Source organism: Mesocricetus auratus, unplaced genomic scaffold (assembly GCF_017639785.1).
Source record: "Mesocricetus auratus isolate SY011 unplaced genomic scaffold, BCM_Maur_2.0 Super-Scaffold_100022, whole genome shotgun sequence".
NCBI lineage: Eukaryota > Metazoa > Chordata > Mammalia > Rodentia > Cricetidae > Mesocricetus > Mesocricetus auratus.
In genome coordinates, this window is record NW_024429203.1 from 32,075,785 (window position 1) to 32,096,516 (window position 20,732).

Sequence of the window (20,732 nt, forward strand, 5' to 3'; positions counted from 1 at the left end):
AGAGGTCAGGTTTTAACAACAAAACTGTAAAACATATAAATAAATAAAGCATGGAGTGTTCAGAGGAAGAAAACAGAAACATTTCCTGAAGAACTTTAGACACTAGAGTTTCTTAAAAAAGAATTCAAAATAATTTTAAAATCTAATTAGAAGTTAAGAAGAGAATGAGTCAAAGAAGAAAGAGTGGGGATATGGAAGGATGGGAAAGAGATCTGTGGGCACTAAGTTACAGTTGGGGAACTAGACATTCTGATGTGCTACAGAAGAGGACAATGGAAGATAATGATTGTATAGATCAAAAAACTGTAAGAATTTTGAGTGCTTTCACCATAACAAAATGATGAATGATTTTAAATTTCCATTCTTTGAAGACATAAAAAAATGACAAACCTCTGAAGCTAAAAAAAAAAAAAAAAAAAAAAAAAAGACAGTCAAATGAATTTATGAGAGACTACTTAAAGACTATATGCCTATGTTCTTGTTATTTGGAAGGCTAAGGCAAGAGAAATTCCTGAACCAGGGTATTTCAAGGCAACACAGCTAGACCCTACTTTAAAACAATAACAAATAATAATAAGGAAAGTAAAACTAACTTAAATAGCAAACTTGAACAAGCCAATAACAAGTAACAAAACTAAATAACAAGTCATCCAACAACAACAAAGTCCAGAACCACATGACTTCATTAAACTAATACTGTTTATTCTTAAATTTACAGAGAGAATTTCTGCCAATACATTCCATTAGACCAGAATTAGCCTGATATCCAAACCAGACAAGTACATAACTACTACAAAAAAACTACAGGTCAATATTCCTGATAAGAAAAGATATAAAAGTCCTCCACAAAGTTCTAGCAAATCAAACGTAACATCGCTGCAAAGATTATACATAACCAGGTGGGGTTCTTCCCAGAGATGCGAGGATGGTTCAACAGATACAAATCAATAAAAGTGCTAAACCATACATCAACAGAATTTAGGGTAAAATTCCAAAAAAGGAATTTTAATAAATTTAACATCTCTGGGGGGTAAGGGTTTGAACAAAACAGATTATTTTTGGAATATACCTCAACAACATCAATGCTACACATAAGAAGTTCACAGTTAACGCAGTAAACAGAAAAGCTAGAGTTTCTCTAACATTTTGAAAAAAACAAGAACTACTTTTTCACCACTTCTATTTCAAGACAATAATGGAGCACACAGGAAAGAAAAATAAATTAAGTGTGTCCAAACAAACAGAGAAAGTCAAATCACCACTATTTGCAGGTAAGCTTAACAGCTCCACAAACAAACAAACAAAGCCCTAATATATTCAGTACAGGTTCAGATTATAAAATCAACATAGCCAGGCGGCGGTGGCACACACCTTTAATCAGCACTCAGGAGGCAGAGACAGGCGGATCACTGTGAGTTCGAGGCCAGCCTGGTCTACAGAGTGAGTTCCAGGACAGCCTCCAAAACAATACAGAGAAACCCTGTCTCAGAAAACAAAAAAAAAAAAAAGGAAAGAAAATCAACATAAAAGAATCAGGATAGCTGGGTGGTTTACATGCCTTTCCCAACACTCAGGAGGCAAAGGCAGTCAGATCTCTGTGATTTCAAGACCAATCTGGTCTACAAAGCAAGTGCCAGGACAGTCTCCAAAGCTACACAAAGAAACTCTGTGTTAAAAAAACAAATAACAAAAAAGAAAGAAAGAAAGAAAGAAAAAGAATCAGGATTTCTTCATACTGAAAATAACAAAATAGAAAAGGGGAGAGGATCTCATTTATAATAGCTACAAATATTTTAATCAAAGCAGGAACAATCTCTACAAAACAAAACATCTATGTAATATAATCCTTAAAGACACTGATGATTACTTAGAGAACTAAAAATAAATAAATAAAAACTACAAGATTCAAATATAACACATATACACACAAACTCAAACAGCCAAACCAATTCTGAGTAAATAGAACAAAGCAAGAGTATAATACTACTTTTGATGACAACGACATAGTAGCCAAAGTAGAATGAGATTATCATGAAAACATGCTTAACCACATTAAAAGACTAGCACACACAAAACACTGCTAATGCATCAATCCAATATATCATTTACCTTTTGTTGATATAGTGTATCAAAGTATAAATAACATCTCGAAGGACAAAGGCCCAAGCTCCTCCCAAGCTACTTTTTATATCTTTCAGTAATAAACTGACAAACAGATGATATATTTTAAGAATTCTATGCTTTTTATAGACATTATTTGTCTCAGCTGCTTGTTCACAAATGGCCAGAAGAATTTTCTGATAGGAATCCTACAAAATAGATACATATTTAGAAAAGTATTTTAAAATCAAATATATTCAGTAATAACCAATATAGTTTATACTTTACTAAATGATCATTTGGAAGTAGGCTTGATATCACATGCAAAATATTATACTGCAATTGTTTAAAGGTCTATTTCATTTTTTAAATAGTCACCACATTCTGTTTTTAGAAAATAAACTGAAACTCAACAAATTATGATGAAACAGAAAACATGTTCTCTGAGATAATTAATAAAGGCAGGGTCATGTAATCCTGACTTGATATATAATACATTTAGTTAACAATGACTAAAATACTAAGATACAACTTGAACTGTTTCCTTTTAAATTAGTCAACTAAATTTTCATATTCCCACAAGATATACTTAGATTTTTAGATGAAATAGGCTTTTCTTATCAATTATTATGCTAATAATGCAATATGTACTTACAGGGATTTTAGAAAGAATTTCTAAAATGCTTTTGAACTTGGTTTTATGGCAGTTACTGATATAGGCAAATGTTGCTTTAATAACATGTGATGGAAAGTATGGTGGATTAGGAGCAGGATCCAAATCCCTAAAGAAGAAAAAAAAGGCAATTATTTTTAAAACAAAATTAGATGAATGGACTTCCAAAATGGAGATTTAAAGTAACTTACAAGTTACAAAGTGGCTTTCTATTGAAAACCTATATTCTCAAAATTATAAACAACATATAATGCAATTATAATACAATACATAATTATAATACAATATATAATAATTATAATACAACATAGTCCACATACACGAATTAGGCATCTATCCCTATTATGTCCATAATGTTAGATGGATTTGTTTAAAATAATTGGTTTATTTAACCTTTTATGAAGTCAATGATGGCCCTAGAGTTGGGACTTAGTAAAACTTTCCTTCAGGTCTGATTTACAATTCTGTACTAGAATATTGCAAGATCAACAGAATCTTAAGCCAGGTGATGCATTGGAGTATTAAACTATACCTACAATTATAAACTCTAAGTACTTTCTCAGCATCACTACTAATTAATATGCTTAGCACAGTCAGCATTTTTAAAAACTGAGTATTTTCAGCAGGGCATGATGGCACATGCCTTTAATCCCAGCACTAGGGACACAGACGCAGGCAGATCTCTGAGCTTGAAGACAGCCTGTTGTATAAAGTGAGTTTTGGGACAGCCATTACTGCATAGTGAAACCCTGTATCATAAAAACAAAAATAGTTTGGGAACTAAAGCAATGGCTCAGCAGTTAAGAGCATTGTCTGCTTTTCTAGAGAACCAAGGTTTAATCACAGCACACACATAGAGGCTAACAACTCCAACTCCAAGGGGTGTGAGTTGGAGGGGCTCTACTACCCTCTTGTGGCCTCTATGGGCACTGCATGCACATGATGCATAGATATACATGCAAAATTAAAATATTTTTAAGTCTTTTTTAAACATTGAGAATTTTCAAGTAGCTTAAAATCAAGCCCCCCCAAATCACTCTAATATTCATATACAACCAACTGATTTCACATCTAAGCTAAGGAGCACCACAAAGAAAGGAGGCAGAGAAAGGCAAGACGGGGATAAGAGAACCAGTAATAAAACACATAAAGAAAAACAGTCTCAAAAGGCATTAGGTAGCTCAATGTTGACACCAAAGAAAGAGTGAAAAGAAACAGGCCACTGTATTCCCCCAAAAATCAGCTAGAAAGAGCAAGTACAGTAGGAAGTTGCAGTAAAGGAGATCTGTAATTAAAGGGACTCTACTATGCTAGTTCTTTATGAAATGGGCATACCCTGAGAAGTCACCAAGGTCAGTGCTTTGACTGGCATCAGAATCAGCTGTTTCATGTAATGTCATCAATAATTCCACCACAATCTCTGGTAAATTACTAATGAATACTTGATCAATCTATAAGGATACAAAAGTAAAATATATTAAACATTTTTACAGTTGTGATATTTACAACAGCAAAGGGTTAAGTATTAATTCCTTATTGTGTCATAACTATAAAAAAATAGGTAAAAAAGGTAACCAAGCCCAAGTTCCACAAAGAAAACCTCTACATTTTCTTCTACATAGCCACATTTCTATCTTACAGAATGATTTTAACAGACTTTATCATTAAATTTTCAAATTGGAAGTTTTCCAGCTACCAGTTTCATAAACTTCACTGTTCCTCGATTTGCATTTTATTTTTTATTCATTTGCTAACTCTTCAATGATCTTAACTATTAAGAAATCTTTGTAACTAGCAATAAGTCCCTGAGATGCCCTGTACTCTTCTCATAGTATCATGTAGTAATCCCAAAATCTGAAGCCAGCATCACCTTTCATCAATAGTCACTAAAATCATGACTGTCTAAGAGGTAGATTTCCCACCTCTGCTTCTGCTACAGGGAACCTCAAAAGGGCAGAAATTCTCCAGGGTTGACAACAAGCATCCAGGATACCTGGCTCTGGGGTTACATGTTCAGCTTTTATGTGACATTAGGGATATGAATTCAGGTAGACATATTTACCCAGAAAACACTTCACCAAGCAATCTTCCCAAGCCTGATAACCTTAAATTTTAAAGCTTACATCTTTTACCAGTAAGGGGACAACGGCAGACAAAAACTGAAGGCATACCTGTTTTCCTAGTAAGTCTTCACCTTTAAGTGTATCATAGACCATGGTAGCAGTCTCTCTCTTCTGTGTTATGCTGCTGTCCTCTGTGCCCTCATAGGCGAAGTAAGGAAGAATATGTACAAGAATCTTTGGAAAGCAGTCTATCAACAGACTTTTCCAACACTTTTGAATCTGATTAGCAATGGACTTCACCTCATCAAATTGACTTCTAATCACCAAATGTGGAATCAAAACCTTGTAACAAGACCTGAAAATGTGTAAGTTTAAAATTTAGGTTATAAAATTTTTCAGAGTAAATTTTTCCCTTAAAATAATAGTCAGTGTTTAAAGCAACATTTTCGATCTTTATTGTTTATACATTTTTAATTATGTATTAAAAATTTTATATATGCAGATGTTTTGCCTGCATATATGCGTATGACTGCTTGCATGCCTGATGCCTATAGAGGCTAGAAAAAAACATTGGATCCCTTGGAACAAAGAGGGCATTGGGTCATTTGGAAAAGAAGTTAGAGATCATTGTAAGCTACCATGTGGGTGCTAGGAATTAAATGTGGGTCCTCTAGAGGAGAAGTCATTGCTCTTAACTGCTGAGCCATAGCTCCAGCCCCTAGATCCTTAAGTACTCTTATTCTCATTTTATAAATGGAGAAATTAAAGCTAAGGAAAACATAAATAGTAACACTTAAAGTTCAACTTTATTCTCCCTCCTCTTTATATGAGATACTCTCACTCCATATGGACTACACTTGTAGAGACCACGCTGACCTCTAAATTGTGGTAATCTTCCTGTCTCTACCTCTAAAGTTCAGAAACTACAGGCATGCAGCACCATACCCAGCTAAGAAACTTTAATTTTTTACACATAATCAACTTAATGCAATATTATAAATAAAGCAATTCATAAAAAATATAAAATATGCCGGGCGTTGGTGGTGCACGCCTTTAATCCCAGCACTCGGGAGGCAGAGGCAGGCGAATCTCTGTGAGTTCGAGACTAGCCTGGACTACCAAGCGAGTTCCAGGACAGCCTCCAAAGCCACAGAGAAACCCTGTCTCGAAAAACAAAAACAAACAAACAAACAAACAAACAAAAAAATATATATATAAAATATAAAACTTATTGCAAAAAAGAATTCATGATAAAGACGATCAAATAAACAGCTATCAGAAAAAAATTTTTTTTTGATACAGGGTCTTCTGTAGTACAAGCTAGCATTGAACTCCCTATGCAGATGAAAATAACCTTGAACTACAAAGCAGCCCTCACCTACCTACCTTCTGAGTCCAGGGATTGTAGCTACGTGCCACTATGCCTGGTTTGCACAGTCAGTGCTGAATCTATGACTTTGAGCATGCTAGCCATGCACTGTATCAACTGAGCTACACCCCAGTATTTTGTGATAAGCTTTGAAAACCCATAGAAATAATGATTAAATAATCCACTGTCAAGCAATAGGAAACAAAGTCAACCAGGAAACAATGACCCACTAGTAATATATCTTTGATTATTTTCCAAAGGAAGGTAGGTATTTGTTTGTAAATCAAGATGCATAAGGTATTACCACAGCTTACATAACTGATTATAGTTCAAAATACATCCTTTGATATGTTCTCAGTATGTCTTTATTTAAAAAAACAAACAAACAAACAAAAAACCCCAAGCAACTTCCTACCTGTGGCTATCGATGTAAGAGGGGTGGGAAGAGGGTTGCCAAACACTACTGCACACAACATATATAAACCTACCTATAGAAATCCTCAACACTTGTGTAGTTTAATAAAATAAAGGGAAAGGAAGAAAAGTTGTATCCAGTATCTTGAAGGTTCAGCCACTCCAAAACCAGGTAATCTAGATGAGAAGCCATGAAGTCTTCTAAACATCTACACCCAAAAGATTCAGAAACTTTCTCTAAAACCTGCACAAAAGGAAAATGTGATGCCTAAGAAAATGGGAACAACCATCATTCAGATTGTAGGTATTTAAATTAGGACTTTGTAGAAGTCACCTGACTTTTACCTGACTTCTGCATCTGTGACACAGAGGTAGTAATAAATGAGAAAATGGAAAACGTTTGTACTACACATTTGCTAGCATAGCATCCAGCACATTGAAAACCCATAATAAACATTTAAAAATAATAGCATAATTTTATATAGCTGACTATATCTACAAGGATATTTTTATAAAATTAAGTACTTCTCTGTCCCACATCCACATTTTTAAAAATCCAGAAACATTCCAATCATTTTAAAAACAGTAAGTAAAAGGCTAATTCATTTAAGACCAGTTCCCTACAGAGTGACCTACAATAAAACTCCATAGAACCCATGCTGGTACAAAGTTAACTGTCTATCAGTCCATATTCACCACATTAAAAACTGCAACAAGAACTTATAGAGGTTCCCAAATAATGAACTTGGAGTGGAAGAACAAGGAGGGCTGCCATATTCTACAAAAATGGGATGACTTGGTTGCAATGACTGAGCCCAGGCTTCTTTTCTAAATGTAACCTAAAGCCACATTGTACTCAACTTTGCTTTCTGGCCTTGTTGAATCCCAAAGTGCTGCTCACTCCACAAGCTACGAGGCAAAAGTAACCAAATATATCCAATGTTTCCACCAACAAACAGTTTCTAGAGGATCTAGTCTGTGTGGAGACAGACCACTCACTTTTGCTAGGTCTAAATGAGTGATTTATAAAACTACAAGGAAATACTGAATACAAGTATACCACTTAAAGAATTATTAAGTTTGGCTGTGGAAAAGACAATAGTTTAGTGGTAGAGTGTTTGCTTAAGTACAAGGCTCTGGGTCCAAGCCCCAGCAGGGTAAAATGCACATGCATATACTCAGGCAAACTTGTTTCTAATATTCCCAGTCTGAAAAAGAAACTGTTTCGAAGCATCAAATGCTACACACAAGCAATGTGAACATATTCATCATACCTTTTTTACAAGATGAGGTTCTAATCCATTTTCCTTCACAGATTTGCATAAGGCAAACAGAGCCTGTTTTTCACAGACAGGGCTACAGTGCAAGATCACAGCGATCACCATCAGTAAAACAGATTTTCTATTATGAATCTCATCCAGAAGATCAGGGTTCTGAGTATCACATGACTTCAAAAAAATTTTAAGAATACTGACATAAATATATTAAATTAATAAATCAAGCAAGCAAGCTCAAGTATTCTCTAATCTCTAAGTAGCTTGAAAAGTTTTAAACCTTATAGTAATGAATTAAGAGGAAAGGATTAAGAAATAAGCTTTTCTATAGTTAAGAAAAGGTGCCATTTCCTAAGATGTAAGGGGAACAATTACCAAAGAAGAAACATTTTCACCAGGTATCACTTTATTTAAAGAACAACAAAAGGAGAATGAAAGGTACTAAAAGTTCTTCCACTACAAAGTGCTACTCCTAAGACTGTTATTAAGACATCTTTGAAAGTGTTTTCTTCTTTAAAAAAAATCACTGCCACCTATATTAGCAAAAGAAACAAGAAAATCTTGCAAATAGAATGACATGCTTTCAGCTTAATAATCAATTACTTTTTTAAAATCCCCATCTGCATTTTTAAATTGTATTTTTATTTTTTATGTGTGGGTGTTTTGCCTGCATGTATGTTTATGTACAGTACCTGCGGAGATCAGAATAAGGTGTCAAATACCCTTCAACTGGAGTTACAGATGCCATGTGGGTACTGGGAATCAAACTAAGGTCCTCTGGGACAGCAGTCAATGTTCTTAACTGAGAGCCATCTTCTCAGCTCCTATTTGCATTTTTTTTTGTTTTGTTTTTTTGTTTTTTTGTTTTTTTTTTCGAGACAGGGTTTCTCTGTGGCTTTGGAGGCTGTCCTGGAAATCGCTTGGTAGTCCAGGCTGGTCTCGAACTCACAGAGATCCGCCTGCCTCTGCCTCCGAGTGCTGGGATTAAAGGCATGCGCCACCAACGCCCGGCCCTATTTGCATTTTTGACTAGCTATAGTCATTCTACAATCCAGGGAGCCCTCAAGTTTAACTCAGTCTTTGAATACCACCATACACAGCATTTTTTGGTGTGTTTTAGATTTTTCTTTTTGGTTTTATAGATTTCTTAAACTAAAAAGCCTTTTTAATCTCTCTAATATGTTGAAATCCCCCACTAATTTGGATTTTCTTCACAAAACACCACAGATTAGTTGAAGCAAAAGTAATTGCTATTATTTAACTCATTCTGACCTACAAATTTCATTCAAAAAATTTTATTCAGTCCATACACTTGACTTAAACCAGCTTTATAGTGTAAACTACTAAACACAACTTACATCTGGAGCATGCTAAAGAAATGTAACACAGACAGACCACAGAGTATATACATGTTACTATAATTACCACTTCTCTTATTGCTGCCTCTGCTTTCATATAAGCATTTTTAAAAGCTGTTTGCTGAAACTTCAAAGGTAGTGCTTTCAAGCATCTGGAGGAATCTCCATGTTTCACATCCTGGAATAATCTTTAAAAACAACAACAACAACAACAAAAATCAATTTATTACAAACCCTACATATGAAAGCATATTCTAGGACAAAAGTACACCACTGTATGAGGTAAATACAGCAGCTCTTCCTTTGAAAGACTACTTTAGCAGTTCAGACCATCTGCTAAGTGTTAAGGTCCTTAATCTATAAGCCAGTTTTTCCACACAGAAAAGATTTCAAAAAAACTCAAGCTACCGGAAGATTCATTGTCCTCTTACCAAATATGAATTCACAAATTTCTTTATCAATCTGTTCTAATGTTTAATCACCCCAAAATGATTAGCTTGATGCTTTGATGTCCAGTTGACATCATATTTGATGTGGAGGTTATCAATGCCTCTTACATAACACTTACATATTTTAAGGAAACTCTATAATGTATTTTGTCTTTGGTATTTCTTAAAAACTTGATACTTCTGATTCCTTTATTTTGCTAGCCTCTCCTGAAATAGCCCAACATTAAATATCTAACAAATCAAAGAAAAAAAAAAAACAGTGAATCCATCTTGAAATTTTTGAAACTTACCATTTTTTTTCTCATGATACCACTATACTCAACTTATGATCCTCTACAATTTTAACTTCAGTACAGTAAAAATTTGAACTCCCACACAACCACTAGCAAGCTTGACAATGCACTATTTTCTTACTAAAGTAAGTGAGGAATGAGGAATAACTGGTTCATGGCGACATCACTGTCACAGATTCACAGAGCAGTGGTTCTGAACCTTCCTAATGCTATAGCCCTCATGTGGTGGTGACCCCAACCACAACATTATTTTCATTGCTAATTCACAACTGTAACTTTGATGCTGTTATAAATAGTAATATAAATAACCGAGTTACTCAATGGTCTTAGGCGAGCCCTGTGAAGGGGTCATCCAACAACCCCCAAAGGGACACAACCCACAAGTTGAGAACTACTGTGATAGAGTATGTGACTGCTTGGATAGTTTCTTTATGGCACCCTTCTCTTACTGGTCATCTAGGTCTGAATGATATGCAAATTTTCAGCTTTGATGTTTTTAAAGTAGCACAAAATTTCTTTTCCAAATACATTCATTTCAACAATTGTCAATGAACAACCACCATGGCCAAGTATTATTTTAGGCTAAAAACAGCAGATATATCAGCATCACACAAAATGAAGAAACTACACTTTATTTACTTTTTGGTTTTTCAATACAGGGTTTCTCTGTGTAGCTTTGTCGACCAGGCTGGCCTCGAACTCAAAGATCCGCCTGCCTCTGCCTCCCGAGTGCTGGGATTAAAGGCATGTGTCACCAGTGCCCGGAAAAACTATAACTTTATTGACTCACTTAAAGCCACGGTAATATCCAAACATTCTTCTACACCTCCTAAGGTGCCAGCAGACACTTCTCAATCAAATCAATGACTTACTTTGCTCCATAGCACTAAGCAAGTTGCCTGTCTAAGCCAGAGTTTCCACTTGTAAACTGGGAAAATAATGTTATTTAAGTGATAGAACTGTCAGATTAAAGAAAATGCACAACTCCCAGGCACATGTATATACTACGTGTGTGTTACTGTTACCATTACAGCTAGTAAAATGTTGCAGTATTACAAGAGCTTTGTGAAAACCCAACTCATTACCTATTAATTGACCCTGCAGCCAACATCCGAACTTGGTGATGATCATCAGCAAGAAACTGTGGAAACACTTCATTTACAGGAAAGTCTTGGCCCTTTACATTAAGAATCGCCCATTTGGAATATGGGTCGGCCTATAGTAAAACAACAATTAAAGTTAAACACCAAACATTAAGAGAAAAATCACTCATTAGCTTAAAAAAGGTGGCTCTGACCATTCCAATGAAGAACTTTCTAGACACATGGAGTAACTCACCTCAAGTAGAGTTTGAAGACACTTCACTAATGCCATTCTTACAGAGAATATACATTTCTTCTCCTTTGTTAGATGCCTGAAGTTAGGGAAAATTGTCAATGTAATAATTATTCAAACAAAAGCAAAGAGAAAAAAATTAATGGCTATTAACATTATCACAGGTAATTAAAAAATTTTGTTTAAGTTAATTTTCATTATAAGAAAACATACCAGTATATTTATCTTCCCAAAAATTCAAGCTAAATAAAAGAAACTCATTTTGATATACATTTGTTTTGTATCTTGGAACTGACACACTTCAGGTATCCATGCGATAGCAAACTGATTATAAACAGAATATCCTTTAAGTTTTGTTCATTATAACATAGATTTAAAAATCTATGTTCTATATTGACTTAGAGAAGTCCTTATTAATCTAACAGAATGAGGCATCTAAGTTACATGTATGGTATTTCCTGTAAGTATCAAACATGTTATTGTTGGGTCAGAGAGATGCCTCAGTGGGTAATAGCACCTGCTGGATCTGAGTTCGATCCCTGGAACCCACATAGTGGAAGAAGAAAAACTAACTCCTACTAGTTGTTCTCTAACCTGAACATGTGCACCATGGCATGTGCTCAAACTTCCCTCACACATAAATAAAATGTTTAAGATGTTTAAAAATGTTATTGTGAGACTACGAGTGAAATAAACAGCAACAAAGCCAATTGGTTCATCACCAACAATTCAATTGGTTTAGGATTGTTACTTTTTATGCAGCATCCATGTCAAGTTATATGTGATTCAAAATTTATAGGGCCATATGCTAAACACTTTAGAAAACAAAACTTTATAAAAAAAAAACCAACGTAGCTTTCCAATTAGGGACTGGAAGACAGAGCTAGGGGAAGGGCTCAATAGACAAAGTTACATGCCATGTAAGTGTGAAAACCAGAGTCTGAATCTCCAGGACTCATGTAAAGATGCACTAGCACCCGAATGTAATCTCAGCATGCCTACAGTAAGATGGAAAGCAGAAAAAGAGGAACTTGTGGGCCTGGTGGCCCGGTATATGCAGGAATGAAAGTAGTACCTGCTTCAAACACGTACAAAGTGAGGACTGACACCCAAAGCTGTTCTTTTAGACTACCACAGGAGTGCAGTGACCCACATGTACCCACACTCATGCAAGCAAACATTCACAAATATGCACATTTAAAAAAGGCGGACAGATAATGTTATGCTATTGTTAAAGATGCAGAAAGGTATACAAGATAATCAGGGGGAAAAAAAATCACTAACGTGCAAAGTTTACTTCTGCATCCAGAGGCAGAGAAAGAGACTTATACTTACCAAAATGCTCCAATCACTGTCAGGAACTGTCCTTGGGCATTCCTTGTGCTCTCAGTGTCCACACTGCCCTGACTTAGGTTTGTCACTATATGAAGGACATGGCTTAAAATTGTTTTGCAAACATCTTGATCACGACGATACAGAGAACATACAAGGCTGTGGTAGAAAAGGTTTTTGTTATAAGCTTACAAGAACCAGCCAGTTTAGAATTTAAAGTGAACATAACACGGCTTTCATTTCTTACGATAATGGTTTTAGAAGTTCATCGACATCTTCCATTGGCAACAAATGTTCTTTTCCAGGGAGATCTTTCAGAAGCACTAAATACTAAGGTGGTTAAAAAAAAAAAAAAAGCCAGCTTTACTCGCAGATCACTTACTTTTAAAAACATATATAGACAAATTCAAACATGAACAGAGCTGTAAATTTCTAAACACAGCATATAATATCTTTCAAGTAAAACATTAGATTCAAAGCTCAGCACAACAGCCTTAACTTAAATGGTTAAAAATCCTGACCATATGCCATAGAGTCTATACATACTCTCACCTATAAAAATGAGGATATATCAATAATCTGGTCAGGTTGAAAGGAGTAAACTAAACTAAAAGGTTTCACTTCTAATAATTTAGAAATAAAGACACAAAGAAACTCCAACATCCTCCCCACCCCCAGCCTACTAGATGCTTGGTTCCTGGGAACTGTTTGGCCACAAAAGAAACTCCAGGGGGGACCAAAACCTCCCCCTGTAGTCTCCAGGATATAGTTCTGAAAACTATTGGTATCTATGTGCAACAGGCCACCTGCAAGTAACAAGACAATGCCATAGAAACCACAGAATGTTCCCTCTCAGCACTGACCAATGGAAATAATTGGTACACAGGTATTTCATGTCAAAATATGACTCTATAAAATACTCCTGATTGTTCCCAAATGTCAACCAGCCAGAAACTAACCCGTACCTACTGATGTAATCCTGTCACTCTTGTCTTTAAAACCTAGCAGTAGACAGGGAACTTCACTCCCTCTGGGGGCTGCTGCTAGATTGGGGTCCCTGTTTTTGTTGGATGAACAATCATTAAACCTTGCTTTTGCAGTTTGGTGGGTCTGTCTTCCTGGTGGTCTCTGGGGACTTTGCAACTTGGGCACAACAAGGTAACATAGGAGTATAAACAATAACTTCTATTGCTGGAATTCAATAAATGATCATTATTGCCACCATTGCAGTTAAAAGATAAAGAATCTAAAATTACTATGTCTCTATACTCTCAGAATAATGCTAAGTTCAATGGTGAAAAACTACTGAATTCTAGGAGGCAAAGATGATCCCAATAAGTAAAAAATCCTAACCTACCTATTTACCACAGCAACTCTGTGACGATGTATTACAAATACTATATACCCAAAGATCTCTGTTACAAGAAACACTTATAATCTTAGTTATAAATAAGCAATCAATTTCTAGGTGTTAAGCAATTTTGTAGCTACAACAAAAAATCCCAAGAGGTATTTCTCATATACTAATAAATAATTTGTTAAAATTCACTTTAATACCTAATATGTGAGTTATATGTAATGTTACTGAGAAGACATAATAAAACTCATTTTGATTAAAGAATGCCTGTGCATGTTCAAGACATCCATGACAAGAAATTCCCCTACATGATTAGGAATGCACCAGGTATGCAAGGCTATAACCTTGAACACACCTAGAAGATACTCAATGGACCAGGAGCTACTTCCAACTTTTACTGGGTATAAGATAAGGACATAACTAAAAAAAGATAAGGACATGTTCCACATTATAAGAAATTAGTTCCATAGAAGGTTACTGAGTAAATAAATTCATTACTTATTTGTGGAAAGGTAAAGTTTCATTTTTTCTTTTTATGAAGACAAAACACAGGAACTACAAGTTGAGGGTGGGGGATTAAATCATAAAGTTATGAATTGAAACTGAAGGTGTATATTAGCAGCATTAGTTCCAAACCAACACTCAGACCTCAAATTCCAAGTTATGAATTATTTTCACATATCTGTTTTGACTACTGCTGATTACACTCATAATCTCAACACTTGTAAGGAAGACTGCTTGGTAGGCCAGTCTGGGATACACAGTGAGAACCTATCTTAAAGATGTTTCCTGTTCCAGTCTATAATAATCATAATAATTACAGAGAATAATATTCAAAACACATCCAAGTTTCAATGTTTCAGCCTCAACTTCAATTCTTTTAATAGCATGTTAAAAGAACAAATGAGAAATCTAGGCATAACATGCACTGTTACCCCATTTATTCAGTAAGACTGCTTCAGCCCAATCTGGGAAACACACACAAACGCATACCGAATAAATTTTATAAGCAGTCTCAGATTTATCTTTCAAAAACAAAAACAATAAAAAAAAAAGCCTTTAAAGTTACTGTACCACTTTTTCCTTTTTTTTTTTTTTTTTTTTTTGGTTTTTAGAGACATGGTTTCTCTGTATTGCTTTGGAGACTGTCCTGGAACTAGATTTGTAGACCAGGTTGGCCTCAAACACATAGAGATCCACCCACCTCTGTGTCCCAAGTGCTGGGATTAAAGGCGTGAGCCACCAACACCTGGCTTAGTGTACACCTCTTACACATCAACTATTATATTTTCTTGGCAACATGACAAAATCAAAAAGCGTCTTCATTCCACTTAACTCACCATATGTAGGTGGAGGGATTTAGTAAGATCTAGTGTGCTAGAATCAAGTAGCATTAACAACTTTCTTCTAATATCAGCTGCTCTAAAAGACACAGTGTTGTTCTGAGATGCAGTTACACATAGGCACAAGAACCTGAGCATGTCTAAAAGAAGATGATCTTGCTTTGACAAGTGGTCGGCAGTTAAAGGATTCATGGCACCTAAAAACAAAAGGTACTTATTAACACAAAGAGAGGGGCACAGTAGACGAACACAATTTCAAACATCTTTCTGGAACTTTCCACAGTCCAAATAATCTACCGTGTAGTATTTCTTTAAACTATTTAAAATTTTTCCATGAAGAATAAAATAAGAAAGTAATAAATTTGATTTTTTTAAATGAGAATGATGCCAGGCTGTGGTGGCCCAAACCTTTAATCCCAGGACTCAGGAGGCAGAGGCAGGTGGATCTCTGTGAGTTCAAGACCAGCCTGGTCTACAAGCGCTAGTTCCGGGACAGGCTCCAAAACCACAGAGAAATCCCACCCTGAACCCCCCCCCCCCCCAAAATGAGAACGATTTAAAATGAGTAGTAAGGAGAGACAGTGACGTTGACTCACGTTGGCTTGCACGTAGCCAACAAAACTGAGTGTGAAGCCCAGAACGCATAATCCACAGTGGAAGGGGACCACTGACTCCTGGAACACTGTCCTCCAACCTCCACATGTGTGCCCACACTAACACACACGAAAACAGGAAATAATAAAAACAGCAATATAGATTTTAAATGCCCAGGGATGGTGGCACACACTTTTAATCTCAAAACTTGGGAGGCAGAGGCAGGTGAATCTTTTTGAGTTTGTAGGCTAGCCTGGTCTACATAATGAATTCCAAGACAGGAAGGACTACATAGTAAAACTCTGTCTCCAGAAAAAAAAAAGAAATTTAAATGCATAGAAAAAGAAGGATCTAAGTAGACTATACCTAAGGGAAATGAAATTATCATTACAGTTTTTTTCAATGAGGTCCTTTAAGTGGCAAATTCACATAAAGTGGTAAAAGGAACCACAAGCAGTGAACACTTATTTACCAACAGTACTCTGGTTCTCTCCAGAATCATTTGCATCACTCAAAGAACTAGCAGGGTAATCACTAAACAGACTTGTAGATGATGAATCCTGTGCCTCCATCAGATTTTCATCAGCATCATCGTTGACTGAGTGGACTTTTCCATAATCAAATGGCTTTTTCATACAGGATGTCTTTGGAGAGAAGAAACAAAGATGTTGTTTTATACCTCTTTCAGAAACACCAACCCATCATATTGTAGGAAGTGAATATATAAACTAGAGTCTGTTTAGGTAACAGGATAATAGCAAAACTTTAAAAATAACTTCTTATATTAAAAACTATCATAGGCCAACAAGAAGGCTCATGGAATAAAGGGACTTGCTGCCATGCCTGATGACCTGAGTTGAATCCCTGTGATCCACATGTTAGGAAAGAATAGACTCCAGAAACTTTTCTCTGACTTCCACATGTGCACTGTGACACAGGTGTCCACACACAGGCATAAAACAAATATATGTGATAGCAGTCACTGGGCAGTGGTGGCGCTTGCCTTTAGTCCCAGCACTTGGGAAGCAGAGGCAGGTGGAGTTCGAGACCATCCTGGTCTGCAAGAGCTAGTTCCAGGATAGCCTCCAAAGCCACAAGAAACACCCTGTCTCGAAACCGCCCCCACCCCCAAAGAATCTAGCAGTCATTCCATACTGTATTTAAACATTCAAACGGTACTCTGTACCCCCACAAACACACAGAACTATACTTTGCAACATTTAATAAACTTATAAAATTTAGCACCAGAGATTGATGAAAGCACAGAAAGAATATCATTGTTAGGACTATTTTATGGGACAATAACAATGTCCATCAAAATTAAAATTAAAGGGCATGGAGGTATGTGCCTGTAGTCCCACCTCTTTGGATACCTGAAGCAAAAGGATCATTTGCACCTAGAGTTCAAGGTGAGCCTGGGCAACAAAATTAAGATCTTATTCATTCTCTCTCTCTCTCTCTCTCTCTCTCCCTCCCTCTCTCTCCTCTCTCTCTCTCTCTCCCTCCCTCTCTCCCTCCCTCTCTCCCTCCCTCCCTCTCTCCCTCCCTCTCTCCCTCCCTCCCTCCCTCCCTCTCTCTCTCTCTCTCTCTCTCTCTCTCTCTCTCTCTCTCTCTCTCTCTCTCCCCCTCTCTCCTCCTCCCTCCCTAAAATTCTCACACATTCCTTGACCAACAGAGATTCTTACTTGCATCCCTCAAGTGTACAAATACAAGAAGACAAAAATTGAAATGCTGGAGTCTCTATAGCAGAACTTTTGGTTAGAAGGGAAAATGACTTGAAATGTTATATGAGAGCAAATGGGTATGGCAGGCATGGGGCTATGTGTACCAAAGCAGACTGCATGTAAGGCTTAAGCAGGATGACTATCAAAATTCAAGGCCAGGGCTGGAGAGATGGCTCAAGGTTAAAAGCACTGTCTGCTCTTCCAGAGGTCCTGAGTTCAATTCCCAGCAATCTATAATGATCTGGTGCCCTCTTCTGGCATTAGGGGTACATGGAGGCAGAACGTTGTAATCATAATAAATCTTTTTAAAAAAGAATTCAAGGCCAAACTAGGGTGTGTAATCAATAACAGGCTAGTCATGGATACCTTAGCAAGATATGCTCTAAAACAAAACAAAACAGAAAGAAAAAAAGAAGAGGAGGAGAAAAAGAAAAAAAGTAAAAACAGATGGATTTTTTAAAAGGGTGTTATTCCCATAGAGACAGACGCACACTATTCCTAAGCAGTGGAATACCATAACTGCCAAATAAAGCACAGCAGTATGTACCTGGTATACTAGCAAGTTAAACAATTTGTCATGAAATACAAATAATGAAGCTACAGAATAATTTTTCATTCTGAACAATTAAGGTTTCTTCAGGAATTTTAAGAGAGCATGTATAACAAAAGTCCAAGGTCATAAAAAATAAGGTATGAACACCACAGGAAGAACAAGCTCCCTAGAAGACAAGCTCTTTTCCTCCATTTTGGTCATTCTTTGTTTGTTTGTTTTTTTGCTTGTTTTTTAATGAATTGTCCAGGCATGGTGGCACACACCTTTAATCCCAGCACTGGGGAGGCAGAGGCAGACCCCTGTGAGTTCAAGGTCAACCTGATCTACATGGCAAGTTCTAGGCTACCTAAGCTACGTAGTGAGAAAATATCCTATACAATAAATTGAATCTATCAGTTATTTAGTAGGAAATTAAAAGGCAACTAAGCTACTCTGCCAGATACTGATATTAAAAAGAAATCAAATGCATGTCCTCCTAATGCAATAAGCTTATTAAAGGCTACATTTATTTATAAAAATCTAAGATACTATATACTATAATGCTATATACTATCTATTCATTAACTATTACAACAAAAACTTGCAATTTAGGGCCAGCAAGATGGGTCAGTGGTAGACACTTTTGCATGCAAGCCTGAAATCCTGAGTTCAATCACTAGATCCCAGAAAATGACAGACGAGACTCCATTCCCAAGAACAGTCCTCTGACTTCCACATACACTGTGATACACATGTACCGGCTTGCTTGTGCTTGATCATCCTCCGTCCTTCTCTCTCACACATTATGTATATATAATTTTAACTGCATCTCAGAATGAGTAAAATCTATTAGTAAAAGATCCATACTTACTAAACTTCTACAAATATCTGCAATGTCATTCATAAGCTTTGATGTTAACAATCGTAGGAAAAAACTGGATACCATCTTGTGTGGATTATGCTGTAATATAAACAAAGATTCAAGCAATAAAAAAATAAAACAAATACAGATTTTTGGTGATAATATTTTCTCTATCTTGAATGAAATGTAGACTCCAGAACTGAGGCCAAATTACAAGTTGAGGCACACTACCATCTTTCTTTTTTTAAGAACAAGGACTTATTGAGTCCATTTCAAGAGGGTAGTTAACTAGAAAGTAATCAGAATAGCAACTACAGTAAATGTTTGTCTTGATGCATCATTAAAATATCAGCTACTGATCCTAAACATAATAAGCAATTGACTGTGAGACTCACTCTTTCATTTCATGCCTTCCACATATATAAAAAATACAGGATAGCACATTAGAAAACCAAAACCATATGTTACGAATATTAAGTTGTTTATGCACTGGCTTTTAAAGACTGTTCCAATTATTATCAACATTATAGCATCATTTAGCTACCCCAACAGGCCTTTGCAAAAACAAGGTTTACACACAGCAGCATTCTTCTATCAAATGTTACCTAAGATAATATGGGCAAAAGTAATCTGGGCAGTAGTGGTGTATGCCATTAGTCTCAGCATTCGGGAGGCAGAGGCAGGTGAATCTCTGTGATTTCAAGGCCAGCCTGGTCTACAAATCAAGTTCCAACTAAGACTGTTACACAGAGAAACCCTGTCTTGAAAAAAAATGAAGGTAAAAGTAACATTTATCTTTGTCGATACTCTACAGGCTGAGCTCATCCTAGGATAGCATTATTTATATTTGTAGCACTTATCACCTGTGGTATAATGCTATGAAAAATCAGACTTGTTAATAATGAAGCAATAAATTAATGAAAATGTGCTAGCAATCAAAGACTCTATGTAGCTATATATATAAAATAAGAAAATAAAGTTACAGAATAAGTTTCATGAGAAACCAATACTCTCAGAATATTCTTATTTATTATTCAATTTCATTTCAGATCAGCATAAAAATTTTAAAATAGATTAAAAACTCAACTCCACTAAATAATAGCCCCACAAATAGACTATACTACCAAGAAGATGATCTTACCTTGATATGTCTACATAAGCAACTTGTACACAGATGTATCACATTTCTCAATGAACCAATTCTAGAGTCCTCATTTGTCTTATTTTTAAATAGAGAGATACTTTCTCCTGCACATTGCATTAGAGACTATTTAGAACAGAAGAAAAAGACAAAGACAAATGCCAGTTAAAAATAACAACTTAGTATTGCTATTTTGAAATTTCATTTAAGAACCAAAAGTAAATATATTTGCAAACTAAATATGAAACTGAGAGTGGTGGCAGACACCTGTGACCCCATCACTTGGGAAAGGCTGAGGTAAAAGGATCACGAGGCCAGCCTAGGCTAAAAGCTGAGACCCTGTCTCAAGACGGGGGCGGGGGGGTTTACGTGCACATGGTCGTGCAACAAGATTACAAATGAGGAACACACAAAAAGAAAAAGACAAATCCAATCCATGAGTGGCAATGCACCTATAATCCCAGTGCTCAGAGAGTACTAGATCTTTAGTTCCAGGCAGGTTGAACTATACAATGAAAC

The 20,732-nt window shown here is 36.1% G+C and overlaps 1 protein-coding gene across 1 annotated transcript in view; it reads right to left on the bottom strand.

Moving 5' to 3' along the window:
- Nucleotides 1-20,732, bottom strand: part of Atm (ATM serine/threonine kinase) — a 117,324-nt gene that overhangs the window by 71,953 nt on the left and 24,639 nt on the right. The window contains exons 15-29 of the mRNA XM_040729828.1: nucleotides 20,214-20,339; nucleotides 19,082-19,171; nucleotides 16,427-16,598; nucleotides 15,358-15,557; nucleotides 12,908-12,990; nucleotides 12,664-12,819; nucleotides 11,332-11,407; nucleotides 11,079-11,209; nucleotides 9,319-9,439; nucleotides 7,894-8,067; nucleotides 6,694-6,863; nucleotides 4,945-5,191; nucleotides 4,109-4,224; nucleotides 2,756-2,882; nucleotides 2,110-2,309 (exon numbers count right to left, since the gene is read on the bottom strand). Coding sequence (XP_040585762.1) covers nucleotides 2,110-2,309; nucleotides 2,756-2,882; nucleotides 4,109-4,224; nucleotides 4,945-5,191; nucleotides 6,694-6,863; nucleotides 7,894-8,067; nucleotides 9,319-9,439; nucleotides 11,079-11,209; nucleotides 11,332-11,407; nucleotides 12,664-12,819; nucleotides 12,908-12,990; nucleotides 15,358-15,557; nucleotides 16,427-16,598; nucleotides 19,082-19,171; nucleotides 20,214-20,339 — 2,189 coding nt within the window. The remainder of the gene's footprint in view (nucleotides 1-2,109; nucleotides 2,310-2,755; nucleotides 2,883-4,108; nucleotides 4,225-4,944; nucleotides 5,192-6,693; nucleotides 6,864-7,893; nucleotides 8,068-9,318; nucleotides 9,440-11,078; nucleotides 11,210-11,331; nucleotides 11,408-12,663; nucleotides 12,820-12,907; nucleotides 12,991-15,357; nucleotides 15,558-16,426; nucleotides 16,599-19,081; nucleotides 19,172-20,213; nucleotides 20,340-20,732) is intronic.